General features: G+C 42.9%; 1 protein-coding gene across 1 annotated transcript; it reads right to left on the minus strand.

Annotated features, from left to right (window-relative positions):
* Positions 1-7,464: 7,464 nt before the first annotated feature.
* wu:fb55g09 lies at positions 7,465-8,594 on the minus strand. The gene has a single exon (XM_041190900.1). It carries the CDS (start codon positions 8,188-8,190, stop codon positions 7,624-7,626), a length of 567 nt encoding a protein of 188 aa, XP_041046834.1. The 5' UTR covers positions 8,191-8,594; the 3' UTR covers positions 7,465-7,623.
* Positions 8,595-19,822: the final 11,228 nt, after the last annotated feature.

Raw genomic sequence — 19,822 nt, forward strand, 5'->3', positions numbered from 1 at the left:
TTAGAAAAGCCTTTTGTTTGAGCTACGAATCCTCAAATATGACTGAGAAACGAGGACACTTTCTCTAACAGCATACTGTTCGTCAGGATAACTGCCCAGATCACAAGTACCCATATCAATTCAAATACTGAACCTTTTTTTGAGGATCTAGGAAGGGCAATTTTGAAAATAGGTAGTATGTACATGTGTGAGCATCTCTCTAAGGATATTGATTTGCTTTCCTCCTTATACAGACAACTGACTCATACAACCTTCTCAGAGCTGTTGCACATTGAAATAATATTGACAACAACCTGATCTGGAATAGGTAAATTTACTTTTTATCATTAAATAGTATAGAATATCCGAAAAATCCAATTCTGCTGGGAAGTCGTGGACAAGGTGATCCTCAATTTACCTGATAACATCTCAAACCCTATCTGTGGTTATTTCAGCACAACCTTGTTTTCTATTATTCTGGGTTTTATCCAGCCTTAGTAAGCAAATCAACACAGATGTATCAGTTACAGGGCTAGCGGTCCAAGCAGGTTTTAAAAGCATTCTAGATGAAGGAGAAAGTAAATCAATATTGTGCTAAATATGCTCACCCAGTTAGTCATATCCATATTTTTGTATTTCTTGGATGAGTGTCACTGACGAGGCCAACATTTATTGTCCATCCCTAGTTGCCCTGGAGAAGGTGGTGGTGAACCATCTTCTTGAACTGCTGTAGTCCATGTAGTGTAGGTACACCTACGATGCTGTTAGGAAGGGCTTTGACCCAGCGGCAGTGAAGGAACAGCGATATAGTTCCAAGTCAAGATAGTGTGAGGCTTGGAGGGAAACTTGTGGGTGATGGCATTTCCATGCATATGTTGCCCTTGTTCTTATGGTTGGTAGAGGTCACTGGTTTGGAAGGTCCTATGAAAGGGGCCTTCATGAGCCAATGCAGTGCATCTTCTACATCATACACACTGCTGGTAAGAATGTTTAGGGTAGTGGACAGGATTCCAACAAGTATCCTTCTTCATCCTGGATGAAGTTGAGTTTCTTGAGTGTTGTTGGAGCTGCACTCATCCAGGCAAGTGGAGAGTATTCCATCACACTCCTGACTTATGCCTTGTAGATGGTGGATAGGCTTTGGGGAGTAGGCAGGTGAATTATTCACTGCAGAGTTCTCAGTCTCTGATCTGCTGTAATAGCCACAGTATTTATTTGACTGGTCCAGTTAAGTTTTTGGTCGGGGAGGCAGTGGCATTGTCACTAAACTGGTAATCCGGAGACCAAGGATAATGCTCTGGGGACCCGGGATGAAATCCCACCACGGCAGATTGTAAAACTTGAATTCAATAAAAAATTTGAATTAAAAAAAATGATGACCATGAAACCATTTTCGATTGTCGAGAAAACCCGCCAACTCAGCTGGTTTGGCATACGTGTGACTCCAGATTCGCAGTAATTTGGTTGACTCTTAACTGCCCTCTGAGATATCTAGCAAGCCACTTGGTAATATTAAGCTGCTAAAAGGCCAAAAAAAGGAATGAAACTGGATGGACCACTAGGCATCGACCTAGGCACCGGAAAGGACAACAGCAAACCCAGCTCTGTCGACCCTGCAAAGTCCTCCTTACTAACATCTGGGGGCTTGTGCCAAAATTGGAGAGCTGTCTCACAGACTAGTCAAGCAACATAGTCATACTCACCAAATCATACATTACAATGTCCCAGACATCACCATCCCTGGGTATGTCATGTCCTGTCCAGCCTGCAGGACAGACCCAGAGGTGGCCGCACAGTGGTATACAGTCGGGAGGGAGTTGTCCTTGGAGTCCTCAACATCAACTCCAGCCTCCATGAATTCTTATGGTATAGGGTCAAACATGAACAAGGAAACCTCCTGCTGATTGCATCGTACCACACCACATTACACCCCCCCCTCCCCCAGCTGATGAATCAGTACTCCTCCATGTTGAATATCACTTGGAGGAAGCACTGAGGGTGGCAAGTGCGCAGAATGTACTCTGGGTGGGGGACTTGAATGTCCATCACCAAGCATGGCTGGGTAGCACTATCGCAGACCGAGCTGGCCGAGTCCTAAAGGACATAGTTGCTGGACTGGGTCTGCGGCAGGTAGTGAGAGAACCAACAATAGGGAAAAACATACTTGACCTCATCCTCACCAACCCACCTGCCACAGATGCATCTGTCCATGGCAGTATCAGTAGAAGAGGCCACCGCACAATCTTTGTGGAGACAAAGTCCTGTCTTCACATTGAAGATACCCTCCATTGTGTTGTGTGACACTACCACTGCGCTAAATGGGATAGATTTCAAACATATCTAGCAACTCAAGACTGGACAACCATGAGGCGCTGTGGACCATCAGCAGCAGCAAAATCAATCCCCCCCCACCACCACACTCTACCATTACCCCCAGCCAGGGGATCAACCCTGATTCAAGAGTGCAGGAGGGCATGTCAGGAGCAGCACCAGGTATACGCAAAAATGAGGTATCAACCTGGTGAACCTACAACATGAGATTACAGCAGAAAGTGATAGACAGAGATAAGCAATTCCACAACTAACCTGCTCACTGACACTCAGTTTGGGTTCCACCAGGGTCACTCAGCTTCTGACCTCATTACAGCATTGGTTCAAACATGAACAAAATAGCTGAACTCCAGAGGTGAGGTGAGAATGACTGCCCTTGACGTCAAGGCAGCATTTGATTGCCTCTGGCATCAAGGAGCCCTAGAAAAACTGGAGTCAATGGGACACGGGTAAAACTTTCCGCTGCTTGGAGTCAAACCTAGCACAAAGGAAGATGGTTGTGGTTGTTGGAGGTCAATCATCTCAGTTCCAGGATATCAGTGCAGGAGTTCTTCAGGATAGTGTCTTAGGCCCAAGCATCTTCAGCTGCTTCATCAATGACCTTCCTTCCATCATAAGGTCAGAAATGCGTATGTTCGCTGATAATTGCACAATGTTCAGCACCTTTCGCACCTCTTCAGACACTGAAGTAGTCCATGTCCAAATGCAGCAAGGCCGAGACAGTATCCAGGCTCGGGCTGACAATTGGCAAGTAACATTTGTGCCACACAAATGTCAGGCAATGACCATCCCCAACAAGAGAGAATCTAACCATCATCTCTTGACAGTCAATGGCATTACCATCACTGAATCCCCATCAACAACATCCTGGGTGTTACCACTGACCAGAAAGTGAATTGGACTAGGCATATAAATACTGTGACTACAAGAGCAGGTCAGAAGCTCAGAATCTTGTGGCAAGTAACTCACCTCCTGACTCCCCAAAAACTGTTCACCATCTACAAGTCACAAATCAGGAATGTGATAGAGTACTCTCCCCTTGCCTGGATGAATGCAGCTCCAACAACACTCAGGAAGCTTGATACCATCCAGGACAAAGCAGCCCACTTGATTGGCACCCCTTCTACAAACATTCACTTCCTCTACCACTGACAAACAGTGGCAGCAGTGTGTACCACTTACAAGATCCATGCAGAAACTCTCAAAGGCTCGTTAGGCAGCATCTTCCAAACCCACGACCACTGCCATCTAGAAGAACAAGGGCAGCAGATACATGGGAGCATCACCACTTGCAAGTTCCCCTCCAAGCCACTCACCATCGTCACTTGGAAATATATCGCTGTTCCTTCACTGTCGCTGGCTCAAAATCCTGGAATTCCCTCTCTCACAACACTGTAGGTATACCTACACCACAGGGACAGCAGTGGTTCAAGAAGGCAGCTCACCACCACCTTCTCGAGGGCAATTAGGGATGGGCAATGTATGCTGGCCTAGCGAGCGACACTCACATCCACAAATGAATATTTTTTTTAAATCCCAAGGATGTTGGAGGAATTCAGCAATGGTAATGCCGTTGGATACCAAACGATTCTCTCTTGTTACTGATGGTCATTACCTTGTACTTAAATGGCAAGTAACATTTGTACCACATATCATCCCAGACCTGAATGTTTTCTAGGTCATTCCATATGACTACAAACAACTTCAGTATCTGAGGAGATGTGAATGGGACTGAACACTATGCCATCGTCAGTGGACATTCCCACTGCTGACCTTATTAATGACTTTTACTCCAACATGAAGTAGCTGAAGGTGGTTGGGCATAGGACACTAACATGAAGAACTCCTGCAATGATGTCCTGCGGCTGAGATGATTGATACCCAACAACCACAATCATCTTCCTTTACGCTAGGTATGACTCATGCCAGCCAGTATTTTCACCTGATTCCTATTGACCAATCTTACTTGGTCTCCTTGATTCCACATTCAAAGCTGCCTTAGTGGCAAGAGCAGTGACTCTCATGTCACCTCTGGAATTCAATTTTTTTTTTTGTCCATGGCTGTAATGAAGTCTGGAGCCAAGTGGACCTAGCAGAACACAAACTGAGTTTTGTTGAGCAGGTTATTGCTGACTAAGTGCTGCTTGGTAGCATGTCAATGACACCTTCCCTGCTGATGAGTGAGAGTAGACTGAAAGGGGTTGTTGATTGGCTGGATTGAATTTGTCTTACTTTTTGTGGACAGGATACATGTAGGCAATTTTCCACAATGCCAGGTGGGTGCCAATGGTGTAACTTTACTGGAACAGCTTGGCTAGGGGGCACAGCTAGTTCCAGAGCACAGGTCTTCAGTACTACAGCTGAGATGTTGTCAGGGCCTATAGACTTTGCTGTATCTAATGCCTTCAGTCATTTTACAATATCATGTGGAATTGATCAAATTGTCTGAAGACTGGCATCTGTGATGCTGGGGCCACAGGAAGTAGTCAAGATGGATCATCCACTTGGCATTTCTGGCTGAAGATGGTTGCAAATGCTTCAGCCTTGTGTTTTTTGCACTGAATTGTTGGTCTTTGCCTTCATTCAGGATAGGGATGTGCCTGAAGCCACTTCCTCTGTTATTTTAATTGGAACAATTAAACTAGATATGAAGTGGAATAGTAGAGTGCCAGGGGTGGGGACACAACGGCTTTTTTCATGATCATTCCACAGCAAGGAACAAATGTGCGGACTGTCCTGCCAGATTCTCCTCCTCCTCCAAGGCAGCAATGACAACTGTGAAGAGGAACAACTCACAACTTCAATCATAAAAAAGATCCACCAACAGATAGCTTTAAGTTCTGTAATCAAATTTTCCGACAAGTAGATATACAACCACACCTTGGGGTGTGTATGGTAGTCTTGATAATGAAGGACTTATGTGAAAATAATCTAGAGATTGGTCTTGAAAATTTCTAGTGATAAGGCTGTGACTATTTCTATGGAAATTCCACATTCAGCAGATAACATCCAAAGCAAACACAGCTCCCAGATTACTGAGAAATAATCTTTGGTATTGCAGCAAAAATATCAGAGTTATAGCTTATCAAATGTTTGTCGTCCAATCCTGCAGTATGCAAGTTGTGTGTGGAATGCTGATAAGGTGAGAGATAGAAATACGATTTAAGCAATCTGCAGAAGTGCTGCATGACTCTGCACAAATAAGTGTGGGAAAACATTAGTGTCACATCCCTGATCAAAGATTTGGAATAAGAATCACTACAGCAAAAGAGGGAGAAAAGTAGACTAAGTAGACATTCTGTAAAATATAGAATGGTCTGGTGGGAATTGACAAAAACAAGTACCTAGTGCCTTCCAGCAATGACAAAACATAAGGTAGCCATCCATACAAACTACAAAGACCAATTGTTTCCAAGATAGTATATCAACAATCTTCCTTCCCAAGGACAATCCCACAAGCTTCTAATGGAAATAGTCACAGCCTTATCACTTGAAATCTTCAAGGTCCATCTCTAGATTATTTTCACTTATAAGTCTTTCATTATCAGGACTATCATATCAGCAGGTCATGTCTGGTTTAACTACCACTACACATATAAATCTTGGCGAAATATGGGTGTTAGTCTGTAACTAATGCTGACACAACCAAAGCAGAAGTAGAATATGGTACAAAAAATGGCCCAGGGAGATGTAGCAAGGGCTGCTGGAGAGACATGCAGGCTGTGGGCCATGTCGTGAATGCCCCTGTGAGTCTACTTTAGCTACACTCTTGCTTTTTTATATACTTGTAGGAGCTTTGTTTGTTTCTAGATTTCTTGCTGGTATAATCTAATCTATTTTTCCTTCTTATATTTGAGTTATGCTTTGTTGGTTTCTACAGTTTTCTCAATCATATGGCACACCACTGAACTTTGCAAAATTGTAAGCCTTGTGTTTTAACTTGATACCATCCTTATCTTCCTTAGTTTGTTCCAGAGGTTCATCCTTCTACTAAATACATATGTAGACTTTCAAGATACATTTGGTAAAGTACCTCATATGACAGGCATATTTGGAAAATATAAGCATATGGTAATAAAGGGATGGTGGTAACTTGGGTATGAAAGTGGCTAAGAGATGGGAGAAAGAGTTGTGATCAATAGATACTTTTCTGACCGAAGTGTGCAGAAGGGGCCCCAGGGTTTGGTATTAAGATCATTGTTTTTCATTTTGTATAAATGACCTAGACTTGACTATTGCGAGTAGTTCAAAGTTTGCGAATGATCTAATTTGATAGTTCAGTAGTGAGCATGTAAACTATATGCAATTTAATGTGGTTAAAATGTTGTAATGTACTTTGGAGAAACAACATGGAGAGGCATTATAATCTAAATACTAGTTTTTAAGGGGTGCATAGTGTTCAGCCATTAGAATGCGATTTTTAAGTTAGATTAACTGATGCAATCTTTATACACAAAAAATTAATGTCGACAATGGTTTCAAGTTACAATTCTGCTATCGATGGTAGGAAAATGTGCATTTTTACACAACTAATACATTACAGTGCTTAACTAGAAGTAATTTATCCGTACAGAGACTGGTGTTGGCTTGTTTGACAAGTAACGCCCAACTCGCCAGTAAAGGTCTTACAGTACTGTTTCACTTTATGTGGCTTCTATTGAAAGGAAAATATAGAAATTATTTTCTTTCTATGCAAATGATATTGTAGAAAAGTATGAAATCCCGTCCTCTATCTAAACGGGCCTCGTCAGAGTTTGATGTTGCATACACGTAAGAACGGTCATTTCTACTGAAACACAAACTTGAAATGGAGCCTTCAAGTAAAATGTCTGTCAGATGAAGTGCAAGGCTTTCGTTTCCGCGCGCCCTCCCTCTCTTTGAACCCAATTATCGTGGACATGGTACTGGAGGCTTATCGTAAGAGCTTGGTAAATTAGGCTTTCGCCGTCTTAAAAATAATTCCAATATTCGGCCAGCCAAACTTACTTCTCCACCCCCACCCCGACGTCTTCGCATAGCATTGTTAAAAGTTCACCGTTCAAATCCCAGAGTTAAACGCCACTCATTAAATTACAGGGATCTTATTTCTGAAATGGAATGTTGTTGGATGTATCCAGTATTCAATATAAAATAACCACTCATTGAAAAATCAAATAAACTAAATAAAAGTTTATTGACAAAATATTTATCGATCATTAAAACAGTTTGTAGGGGGTAGTCACAGGCAAACTCGATTGGTCTAATTTACAGCACCACATTCTCCCCGCCCCGATCAGCTCGCCTCAAAACAACTTCAATGTAATAACATTGAAATTAATCTACATCAAACGTACTGCAGAATGCAGCAAAGTCCCGTCGCATAAAACGTTCGCTTTTCACCACATCGTCCTCTGATGGAAAATACTGCAAACTCTCATCGTGATCTATTTGCTCAAAGAATCTAAAGCGCAACAGGTTATCATCACACAAGGGAGACATGGTGCAGTCCAGAGCGCCTCGGGAGTTCTCTAACACACCCAGATACGAGTCAATGTCCATGTCTAGCTCGATCTCTGAGCCACTGTCACTCCCGGTCGAGTCGGACCTCATATGCATCAGTTGGTATTTCTCGTGCATCAGGAACTGGTTGGTATTTCTGGGTGCCCTCATGCCTGGTGCCCGATTGCCGTGGACATTAACTGGGCGCAATCTCACCCCTTGGGGTACAGTCGACTGGCGTTGATGGCCACGGCCAAAAACCCTGCCTGTTCTGCGACATTCTGCCCTTCCACGCCTGTGCCAGCGATGACTGACTCGCTTCGAATCAGGTCTATTCTTCGAACAATCGGATCTCTCCTTACTGGCTTCCCAAAGGACAACGCCTCCGTTACTGTGTGACATTCTGAATTCTTCTGGGCGTGCTTGCTTTTCACATACCCTTCAGCTTCACAATTGTTCGATGTGAAGGAATAATGTTATTCCTTAAACGATTACGGTTACAAACGTGCCCGTAAGCACTTATCTCCGTCTACCTTTTCACTATTCTCTTTAACTTTTTCTTCCCCCAGCGCTTATTACAGTGCATGCCCGGGTTTAGGTGTACCGGGAACAACTTCGGGCTTTAACGCCGTCGGATTATTTTATCTCTTGGAAATTCTACAGCAAACTTAAATCACTGCTGATTTCTCAAAGGCTTAGTTCCAAACTGAGCTAAAAAGGGAGGGGGGGGAAGTGGGGTAGAATCATTAATGACAACACAACCTCACCCTCTCTGTTTTCTACAAAATGATATTCTGCGTTACCAAAACTGCTATCTATCAACATTCCAATTTCGAACGCGAGGCTCAACGTCACATGACCACAATAACCAATAGCAATTGCTAACCCTGGAGTAAAAAAATCGTAGACAATCCTCTAATTGGATATGCAGCAACTGGAAGTAAAGGGTGACATGGGGGCCGGGGTAGTGAAATAAAGACAATGAGCGTTCTGTTTAAATGAAGAACAACGCCGAATTACACAATCATGCAGCGTATAAGTTAGATCGACTAATGTTTAGTCGCTAACGAACTGGTGCAGCATTGACTTCACATACATTTGCCATTTTGTCTTGCACTGTCAATCTAGAAAACTTGCATCACCTGACCAGCAGCTAAACAAACACTTGCAGTGTTGATTCACTGTTACGTTGCAAAGTTGCATTTTTCTCGGTCAAATTTAGTTGTTCTTGCCCTGTCTTTAGCATAATTTTTTAAGCACTATTTCCTAACAGACTGTTTTTAAATCTGGTGCTGTCAACATAAAATGAATTACCAAAGGGACGGAATTTGTCACAAGACAATTTTTTTTGTTAGAACTTGATGATCTGATGGTTGTACTGACTTGTGGGATTGATCATCATACGTAACTTGTAGCTGTTTTTTCATTGTTTCCAACGCAGGGTACGACGCTTGGGCATGGGTGAATTTATGGGGGCGGGGTCTTGAGGACGTTATGTCTTGACTGTTTTAGCGCTAGTACTGCACAGCAGCATAATAGCCGAGATGTCATGTCTTCCACATTTGACCTCTATTATTTTGTAAACATTAAATAACAAGATTTATTTGAATTATTCCAAATAATCAAATAAACTACTTTGCGCTAGTAATTGTATTTTTTCAAATATTAAAAATCAGGTTTCCTAAAATTTCAGTATTTACTTAAAATTTTCCATTTTATTTTGCATCAATCTATTGTTAATCTTGGAAACTTGCTTTTAAAAAAGCTGGCAAAGCCCCAAAAGCTCGACAGTTCAATGATGGTCTCTCCCTTCTTTTCATCAACGGCACTCAGTCTGACTGCAAGTTCCAATATGTTCCTCACCATAGAAAATTGAGTAGTTGTAGTGTAGATTAATTTATAGAAAACATTTAATAAGGTGTTTCACAAGAGGCTTGTGCAGAAAGTTCAGCTGTACGTTGTAAGAGAAAATGTAATAGCATAGATACAAAGTTGGGGTAAATGGATGTTGCTTGGATTGGAGAAGAGTTGGATGCAGCTGGACCAAGTCAGGACTGTGATGGAATCCCTGGATGAATGTGGCTGCAGCCACACTCGGCAACATCTAGGACGTGGCAGTCCTCTTGATTGGCACTCTGTCCACCAGCTTAAACATTCACTTCCTCCACCACCGATGCACAGTGGCAGCAGTGTGTTCCATATACAAGATGCAGTGCAGCAGCTCACCAAGGCTCCTTTGACAACAGCTTTCAAACTCGCGACCTCTAGCACCAGGAAGGACAAGGGCAGCAGATGCAAGGGCACCACCGCCTGCAAGTTCCCCTCCAAAGCACTATATTGCTTTGATTCACTGTCACTGAATCAAAATCGTGGAACTCCCTAACAGCACTGTGGAAAGCTCCTGCACCAGATGGATTTCAGCAGTTCCAGAAGGGGGCTAACCACCCACTTCTTAAGAGCAATTAGAGATGGGCATCAAATTCTGGTCTTGCCAGCAACACCCACATCCCATTGAAAGAATAGAAAAAAACTTCAGTGCTGGGTTCATTTTTGTTCCTTGGTTCATACACATGATTTGGATTTGAGTATAAGTAATACAGTCTCTAATTTTTCCTATTACAGCAAAACAAGAGGTTTAACAAATAATGACAAGGCTATAAAAGACATTTACAGCTAAAACTTGCATTTAAATGCCATCTTTAACAAGGCAAGGTGCTTCACAGGAGCATTATTAAACAATGTAGCAGTGTGTACCATCTAGAAGATGCACTGCAAGAAATCACCAAGGCTCCTTCAACAGAACCTTCCAAACCCACGACTGCTATCATCTAGAAGGATAAAGGCATCAGACACATGGGAAAATCACCATCTGGAAGTTCACCTCCAAGCCACTCACCACTCTGACTTGGAAATACATCACCATTCCTTCACTTTCACTGGGACAAAATCCTGGAAGTCCATCCCTAACAGCACTGCGGGTGTACCTACACCGCATGAACTGCAATGGTTCAAGAAGGCAGCTCACCACCACCTTCTCAAGGGCAGTTAGGGATGCGCAATAAATGCTGGCCTTACCAGTAATACCCACATCCCATGACTGAATTTTTTTTTAAATTGACACCAAACCACAAAAAGTGATATTAGCGCAGGTAACCAGAAGCTTAGTGAATGAGGTATATTTCAAAGCATGTCGGGAAAAAGGACAAGGAGGTGGAGAAGTTTAGGGAGGGAATTTGAGAATTTTGGGCCCAGGCAACTGAAGGTACAGCCAACAATGATGGGATGATGAAAATTTGTGAGGCCATAGAAGAATTTGAACACAAGGGTGAAACATTTAAATTTGAGAAAGGCAGTCAAGACAACAGAATGGACAGGCAAGGGTGGATGAAATTTATCATAGATACGTGTGAGTAATACATTTTGAGACAAAGGCAAGAAATGGATGTTGTCATTTAATAGAAAGGCATTGAAAATAAACTTAAGAACATGAGAAATAGGAACAAGAGTAGGTCATACAGTTGTTTGAGCCTGATCCACCAACTAATAGAATCATGGATGATGTTCAACCTCAGCTCCACTTTCTTGCCTAATCCCATATCCCATGATTCCCTTAGAATTTACAAATCTATTGATCTTAGCCTTGAGTAGGCTTGACAACTGCTCATCAACAATCCTCTGGTAGAGGATTCCAAAGATTCACAACCCTCTGAGTGAATATATCACCTCTTGTCCTGAGACTATGGCCCTATATTTCTAGATTCACCAGTTAGGGGAAATCACCTCTCCCCATCTAACTGTCAAACCCCTTCAGAATCAATGCAAACATACAAAATAGGAGCAGAAATAGGCCATTCGGCCCCTCAAGCCTATTCAGCCATTCAATAAGATTATCACTGATCTGCTTGTGTTTTAAATTCCACATTCCCATCTACCCCTGATAATCCTTGATTCCCTTGCCTAACAAGATCTATCTACCCCTGCCTTAAAAATATTCAATGACCCCACCTCCACCGCCTTCTGAGGCAGAGAGTTCCAAAGTTGCACAACCCTCTGAGAGAAAAAAAATTCCTCATCTTTATCCTAAAAGGGCGACCCTTAATTTTTAAACAGTGCCCCCTAGTTCTGTACTCATTCACAAGAGGAAACATCCCCTCCAAGTCTACCTTGTCGAGACCATTCAGGATCTTATATACTTCAATCAAGTCACCCCTCACTCTTCTAAACTTCAGTGGAAACAAGCCCAGTCTTTCCAACCTATCCTTATAAAACAATCCACTCATTCCAAGTATCAATTCAGTAAACTAGACTAGCCACATAAATACTGTGGCTGCAAGAGCAGGTCAGAGGCTAGGAATCCTGCAACAAGTAACTCCCCTCCTGACTTCCCAAAGCCTGTCCACCATCCACAAGACACAAGTTAGGAGCGTGATGAAATAACCTCCATTCAGCTGGATGAATGCAGCTCCAAAAACACTCAAGAATCTCAGCACCATCCAGGACAAAGCAGCCCACTTGCTTGGCACCACATCCACAAACATTCACCTCCTCCACCACTGACACACAGTAGCAGCAGTGTGTACCATTTACAAGATGCACTGCAGGAACTCACCAAGGCTCCTTAGACAGCACCCTTTGTGAACCGCCTCCTACGCATTTACATCCTTCCTTAAATAAGGAGACCAAAACGGCACACTGTATTCGAGATGTGGTCTCACCAATGACATGTATAACTGAAGCATAACAACCTTACTTTCATGTTCAATTCTTTTCATAATAAAGGATAGCATTCCATTGGCCTTTTTGATTACATGCTGTACCTGCATACTAGCTTTTTGTGACTCATGCACTGGAACACCTAGATCCCTCTGCACCTGGGAGTTCTGCACCTGTTCTCCGTTTAAGTAACACTTTGCTTTTTTATTTTTCTTGCCAAAGTAAACAACTTGGCATTTTCCTACATTATACTCCATTCTGCCAGATTTTTGCCCACTCACTCAATCTATCTATATCCGTCTGCAAACCCCTTGGGCAGAATTTTCTGCCTGTCGGGCGGGCGGGCCCGACCCAATCTCCGGCGGGTGGGGAGACGTTCCCCACCGGAGAAGTGGGCTCCACCGCCATTTTACATGGGCGGGCCAATTAAGGCCCGCCCAGTGTGACATCTGGCAGGAAGCACTATGCGCTTCCTGTGTGGGCAGGGAGGGATTCCCCAAAAGCGAGAGTGCGCTTTTTCGCGCATGCACACGAAAAAGCACACATCTCCCTGAGGCTACGTGAGATGGGACAGGTTCATAATTAACATAATAACTTTATTAAACACTTAAAAACCCTGCATGAAACCTCATCCTGCAAGTGGATGAGGTTCCATGTTTTATCTGTTTGCCGCCAGGGCTCCTGGTCTGTCCACCGATCTTAAGGTTGGACGGGCAGGTACACTAAGTACTTTAATTGATCTGTCAATGGCCTCAATTGGCCATTGACAGGTCGGCGGGCCCACAGCTGATTTTGCTGTGCTCCCGCCTTCCTAAAAATTTAAATGGACCGGCATGACGTCAGGGGTTCCACCCGACATCATCCTGCGTAATTTTAAACGTCAGCGAGTGGGCCCCGCCCCCTGCTTGCCGACGGCAAAATTCTGCCCCTTATGTTCTCTTCAGAACATACTTTCCTACCTATCTTTGTGTCATCTGCAAATTTACCTACCATGCCTTCACTCCCCTCATCTAAGTCATTGATATAAATCGTAAAATGTTGAGGCCCCAGCACAGACCCCTGTGGGACTCCAGTTGTCACATTCTGCCACTCAGAAAAAAGACCCATTTATGCATACCCTCTGTTTCCTTCCAGCCAACTAATCTTCTATCCATGCTAATATGTTATCCCCTATGCCATGAGCCTTTATTTTCTGCAATAACATTTGATGTGGCATCTTATCAAATGCCATCTGGAAATCCAAGTACAGTACAGGCTCCCCTTTATCCATAGAACATGTTACTCCTTCAAAGAACTCCAATAAATTGGTTAAGCATGAAATCACCTCTCATTTTTCTAATCTCCAGGGAGTTTAGGCCCCTTCTTCCCAATCCTTTCTCATAGGACAATGCCGTCTCATATCAGGATTAATTTAGCAAATCTTTGTTGCACCCTTTCTAAGGCAAGATTATCCTTCCATATGTATTGAGACCAAAACTGAACACAGTACCAACATTTCTTCTAACTTCTATTTGCTGTGCATGACTGGCTTGTTGGACAGTTGCAGGAGAGCCCCTTTGCTCTCCAAGCTCTTGCAATAATGGCAACATATAACTTGCCTTCCTAATCACTTGCTAACTTTCTGCATTTCAGGTCAAGGGATACTCAAATCCCTCTGAACACCAACACTGAATGATTTCTCATATTTTAAAAAAATATTCTGTATCAAGATCATGTTAACGGCATTTCCTCAAAGTGGCCCATGAGGTCAGAATTTGTATGTGTGTACGTAGCCCCCTTTTAATTTATAAGTGGTTCAACTTAAAAATAACCGAGCAAGAAAAGCTTTAGTTTTAAACAAGATAATGATTAGTCTATTAGAAAACTACTGCTGAAATTTATTGAAGTAAAAGTGATGAAATTAGTAACTAAAATACAGATACAAATGTTAAAATGCAGATAAAGGATAAAGATATTTAAAGATAAGATTTCAGATTGATCTCTGTGAGATACCGTACTGGGCCTCTTGTTTGAGTTCCTTCTTTCTGAAGTGAAGGGATTGAATCTTGAGGTTTGGTTTAGCAGCTGTGATGGCTTCTGCAGTTGACCAGTCGAAGTTTGCCTTTTTCAGGTGGACTCAGCAGGTTTTTGGGGGAGGGAGGTTTCCTACTCCTCATTAATTCTGAGGCTACAGCAACTTGTACATTGCCTGGACTCTTTTGGCAGAACAGCAGTTGAATTCTTAATATGTCCCTCCTTGTCCTTCCTTAGTCTAGAACGCTCTCTGATGTTGTTTCTCTGAGTTTTCCTGGGGTTCTGCACACAAAATGGCTGTTCTCAAACAGACTTTACAGGTACAAAACTTAAAATGGCTGCTATGTTAATTTTGATGAAGCATTATTCCACCAAACAAAAAAGTTCTGGTGAAGAGTCATACTGACTCGAAATGTTAACTGTATTCCTCTCTGCAGATGCTGTCAGACCTGCTGAGTTTTTCCAGGTATTTTTGTTTTTGTTACGGATTTCCAGCATCCGCAGTTTTTTGTTTTTAAACAAAGAAGTTAGTTATGGTGAGGTCCTTTCAAGTCCCTTCCTGTCTCCTGTTCCCTCAGAAGTTAAAGGATTTCTCACAGTTTTTAAAATTTAATGGAGGGAAATTCATAATGACTCTTCATAGCCAACTTGAGATATGGAGTCTGATGAGGTTTGAGTAAACACCAGAAGGTGCCCTGTTGTCTGTCCATGCTTCCATTTTGAAAACGCCTTTTAAGCTCAACGTAAAGGTTAGCAAAGGAGTTGGTATGTTTCTCCCTAGTCTCCTCCCCGTCTACTTAAAGAAAGGGAGATGTCAATTTTGAAAACTTGAATGTTTGAGCCAACTGCCCAAACTTGTCTCAGTGTGAGTGTACACAGCAGGTCAAGGTTACACTTTTTTATATAGAAAAGGAGGATTTGTCAATATCATTTGTGTGGAGATATTTGCTCGAGCCCAGTTCCCCTGGAGCATGACCCCTAGTGTTGTGTACTTTGTGCATCCCTCTCTCCCAAGCCCTGTTTGCCAGACCATAAGAAGCACTTTTTTCTGGGAAAAAGTCACCTAAAATTGCTGTGCATCTTATGGTCCAAAGGTGAGCCCCTGTCGCACAGATCATTAGAATGTGTTCCGGCATTATGCTCAGCAATTAGTTTGTTGTGATGTTTTTTTGTAAAGTCTGGTCTAATCACAAAGGGTGCAAAACAAAAAAAAGTTTCTTAAAACGATGAGAAGGAAAAGAGAGGCTTTTAGCAGGTACAAGGGAAGGAAATCAGTGGAGGCATTAGTGGAGTACAGAAAGTGCAGGGTGGAGCTTAAGAAAGCAATTAGGAGAGCAAATGGGATATGAAAAAACTCTGGCTGGTAAAAGTAGGGAAAATCCCAAGATATTCCATAAGTATATCAATGGGAAGAGGATAACCAGGGAAAGAGTAGGGCCTATAAGGGACCCAGGGGGCAATCTATGGGTGGAGCCAGAGGACACTGCTAGATTGTTGATTGAATACTTCACATCCGTCTTCACCCAAGAGAATGAGGATGATGGTATCGAACTCAGGGAGAGACTGCGAGGCTCTTAAGCAAATTGATATAGGGAGTGACAAGGTATTGGAGGTGTTGGCAGGCTTAAAATGGAAAAATCTCCAGGTCCGGATGCTTTGTGTCCCAGGCTGCTGAGGGAGGCAAGGGAGGAAATCGCAGTGGCTGTAACCCAAATTTTTAATTCCTCTCTGGCCACGGGGGAGGTGTCAGAGGACTGGAGAACAGCTAATGTGGTTCCACTATTTAAGAAGGGTTGTAGAGATAAGCCAGGGAACTACGTGCAAGTGCGCCTCACATCAGTGGTAGGGAATCTACTGGAGAAAATTCTGAAGGAGAGAATCTATATCCACTTGGAGAGGCAAGGTTTGATCAGGAATAGTCAGCATGGCTTTGTCAGAGGGAGGTCATGCCTAACAAATTTGATTGAATTTTTTGAGGAGGTGACCAGGTGTGTAGATGAGGATAGTGCAGTTGATGTAGTTTATATGGATTTCAGCAAAGCCTTTGACAAGGTCCCACATGGGAGACTTATAAAGAAGGCAAATGCACATGGGAAACAGGGTAATTTGATAAGGTGGATTCAAAATTGGCTTAGTTATAGGAGACAGAGGGTGATGACAGAAGGATGCTTTAGTGACTGGAAGCCAGTGTCGAATGGTGTACCACAGGGATCTGTGCTGGGTCCCCTATTATTTGTCATTTATATAAATGACGTAGATGACTATGTTGGGGATAGGATTAGTATGCTTGCGGATGACACAAAGATTGGCCGGGTGGTTAACAGTGAGGTTGAGTGTCTTGGGCTACGGGAAGATATAGACCGGGATGGTCAAATGGGCAGATAGAATTTAACCCTGAAAAGTGTGAGGTGATACACTTTGGAAGGAGTAATTTGACAAGGAAGTATTCAATGAACGGCATTACACTAGGAAGTTCTGAGGAACAAAGGGACCTTGGCGTGTGTGTCCATGGATCTCTGAAGGTGGAGGGGCATGTTAGTGGGGTGGTGAAAAAGGCATATGGGACACTCGCCTTTATCAATCGAGGCATAGATTACAAAAGCAGAGAGGTCATGTTGGAGTTGTATAGAACCTTGGTGAGGCCACAGCTGGAGTACAGTGTGCAGTTCTGGTCGCCACATTATAGGAAGGATGTGATTGCACTGGAGGGGGTACAGAGGAAATTCACCAGGATGTTGCCCAGGTTGAAACATTTATGTTATGAAGAGGTTGGATAGACTTGGGTTGTTTTCGTTGGAGCAGAGAAGACGGAGGGACGACCTGATCGAAGTGTACAAGATTATGAGGGGCATGGGCAGGTTGGATAGGGAGCAGCTGTTCCCCTTAGTTGAAAGGTCAGTCACAAGGGGGCATAAGTTAAAGGTGAGGGGCAGGAGGTTTAGGGGGGGATGTGAGGGAAAACTTTTTTTACCCAGTGGGTGGTGACAGTCTGGAATGTGCTGCCTGGGAGGGTGGGGGAGGCGGGTCACCTCACATCCTTTAAAAGGTACCTGGATGAGCAATTGGCATGTCATAACATTCAAGGCTATGGGGCAAGTGCTGGTAAATGGGATGAGGTAGGTAGGTCAGTTATTTCTCACGTGTCGGTGCAGACTTGATGGGCCAAAGGGCCCATCTACACTGAGATTCTGAGACTTTCAAATCATTAAAATAGGTTTATTGTTAAACAATTAAGGTAAACAAGTCCAGTTGCATAACATTATTGTAACTCATTTAATAAAGCAAACCCTTAAACCAAAATTGTTGGCTATTCAACAGAATTCATCATTTTACAAAAAAAAACACTCAATCAAAAAAGTGTATTTTACTTTTAGGCACATGATGTCATGTTCTATTAGTATTTGAATCACAAATTCTTAGTTTAATCATGTTTAACACACTTCATCTTCTGGGTATTGACAGAAGGATGCTTTAGTTACTGGAAGCCAGTGTCCAGTGACGTACCACAGGGATCTGTGCTGGGCCCCCTATTATTTGTCATTTATATAAACAACATAAATGGCTATGTGGGGGGGAGGATTAGTAAGTTTGCGGATGACACAAAGATTGGCCGGGTGTTTAACAGTGAGGTTGAGTGTCTTGGGCTACAGGAAGATATAAGCAGGATGATCACATGGGCAGATAAGTGGCAGATGGAATTTAATCCTGAAAAGTGTGAGGGGATACACTCTGGAAAGAGTAATTTAACAAGGAAGTATTCAATGAACGGCATGATGCTAGGAAGTTCTGAGGAACAAAGGGACCTTGGTGTGTGTGCCCATAGATCTCTGAAGGCGGAGGGGCATGTTTGTGGGGTGGTGAAAAAGGCATATGGGACACTTGCCTTTATCAATCAAGGCATAGATTACAAAAGTAGGGAGGTCATGTTGGTGTTGTATAGATCCTTAGTGAGGCCACAGCTAGAGTGTTATGTGCAGTTCTGGTTGCCACATTATAGGAAGGATGTGATTGCACTGGAGGGGGTGCAGAGGAGATTCACCAGGATATTGCCTGGGATGAAACGTTTAAGTTATGGAGAGAGGTTGGATAGACTTTGGTTGTTTTGGAGCAGAGAAGACTGAGGGGTGACCTGATCAAGGTGTAAAAGATTATGAGGGGCATGGACAGGGTGGATAGGGAGCAGCAGTTTCCCTTAGTTGAAAGGTCAGTCACAAGGGGACATAGGTTCAAGGTGAGGGGCAGGAGGTTTAGGGTGGGATGTGAGAAAAAACTTTTTTACGCAGAGGGTGGTGACAGTCTGGAATGCACTGCCTGGGAGGCTGGTGGAGCCGGGTTGCCTCACATCCTTTAAAAAGTACCTGGATGAGCACTTGGCACGTCATAACATTCAAGGCTATGGGCCAAGTGCTGGTAAATGGGATTAGGTAAGTAGTCAGGTGTTTCTCACTTGTCAGTGCAGACTCGATGGGCCGAAGGGCCTCTTCTGCACTCTGTGATTCTGTGATTCTTACACCGCTTTTGCTAGGCTGCATTTAAATGTTTTAATAGCAGTTTTGTTCTTTTTATGTTCAGTCTGTCTATTTGTTCTTTCCCAGGCTGTTTCTGTTTAACTGCATCTAACGCTTGTGGCTCATCATCTTCTGTCATCTGTTTAATCTGGCATTTCACTGTCTCTGCATCTCTGCAGATATTTATTGCTTTCTCCAGCTTGAGATCAACTTCTCTCAAAAGCCGTTCTCTCAGAGTGTCATTTCCAATCCCGCAAATTATTCTATCTTGGATGAGTGATTCTTCAATCTCTTCAAATTCACATGATTTAGCTCATTTTCTCAGTTCAGTTACGTACTGACTAATGTTGTCACTGCTTGCGTACACATAAAAAATCGATATCTTTCATATGGTGATGTTTTTCTTAGGGCTGCAGTCGACTTTGAATTTTTTCATTATTTCTTTAAAGTCTTTCTGTTTCTTATCACTTTCAAACATGAAGATATTATAGACCTTTAGGGCTGCTTCCCCTGCTATGTGAATAAAGATGGAAGACTGTACCTGAGGGTCTTTTTTCTCATTGCCCATCACTGTGAGGTACAGCTCAAATCACTCCTCCAGTTTTCAGCGAGATTTCCCTCAGAATTGAGCTATGTTAGTGGTTTCAGAACTTCCATTGTTGCGTATGGTTTACTTCTGTCTTGTTTTTTGTTTCAATGATGCACACAGGCCGTTGACATTGTAACTGAGCTACCTTTATTGATAACACATTTTCCTAACTTAAACACATATCTGCAGTAACTGAATTCTATTAGGACAG

Source organism: Carcharodon carcharias, chromosome 7, assembly GCF_017639515.1.
Source record: "Carcharodon carcharias isolate sCarCar2 chromosome 7, sCarCar2.pri, whole genome shotgun sequence".
In the NCBI taxonomy this organism is placed as follows: Eukaryota; Metazoa; Chordata; class Chondrichthyes; order Lamniformes; family Lamnidae; genus Carcharodon; species Carcharodon carcharias.

What these genes read in the sequence shown, in the direction of transcription:
- wu:fb55g09 (XM_041190900.1), bottom strand. Translation starts at nt 8,190, where the DNA reads ATGTCACACAGTAACGGAGGCGTTGTCCTTTGGGAAGCCAGTAAGGAG.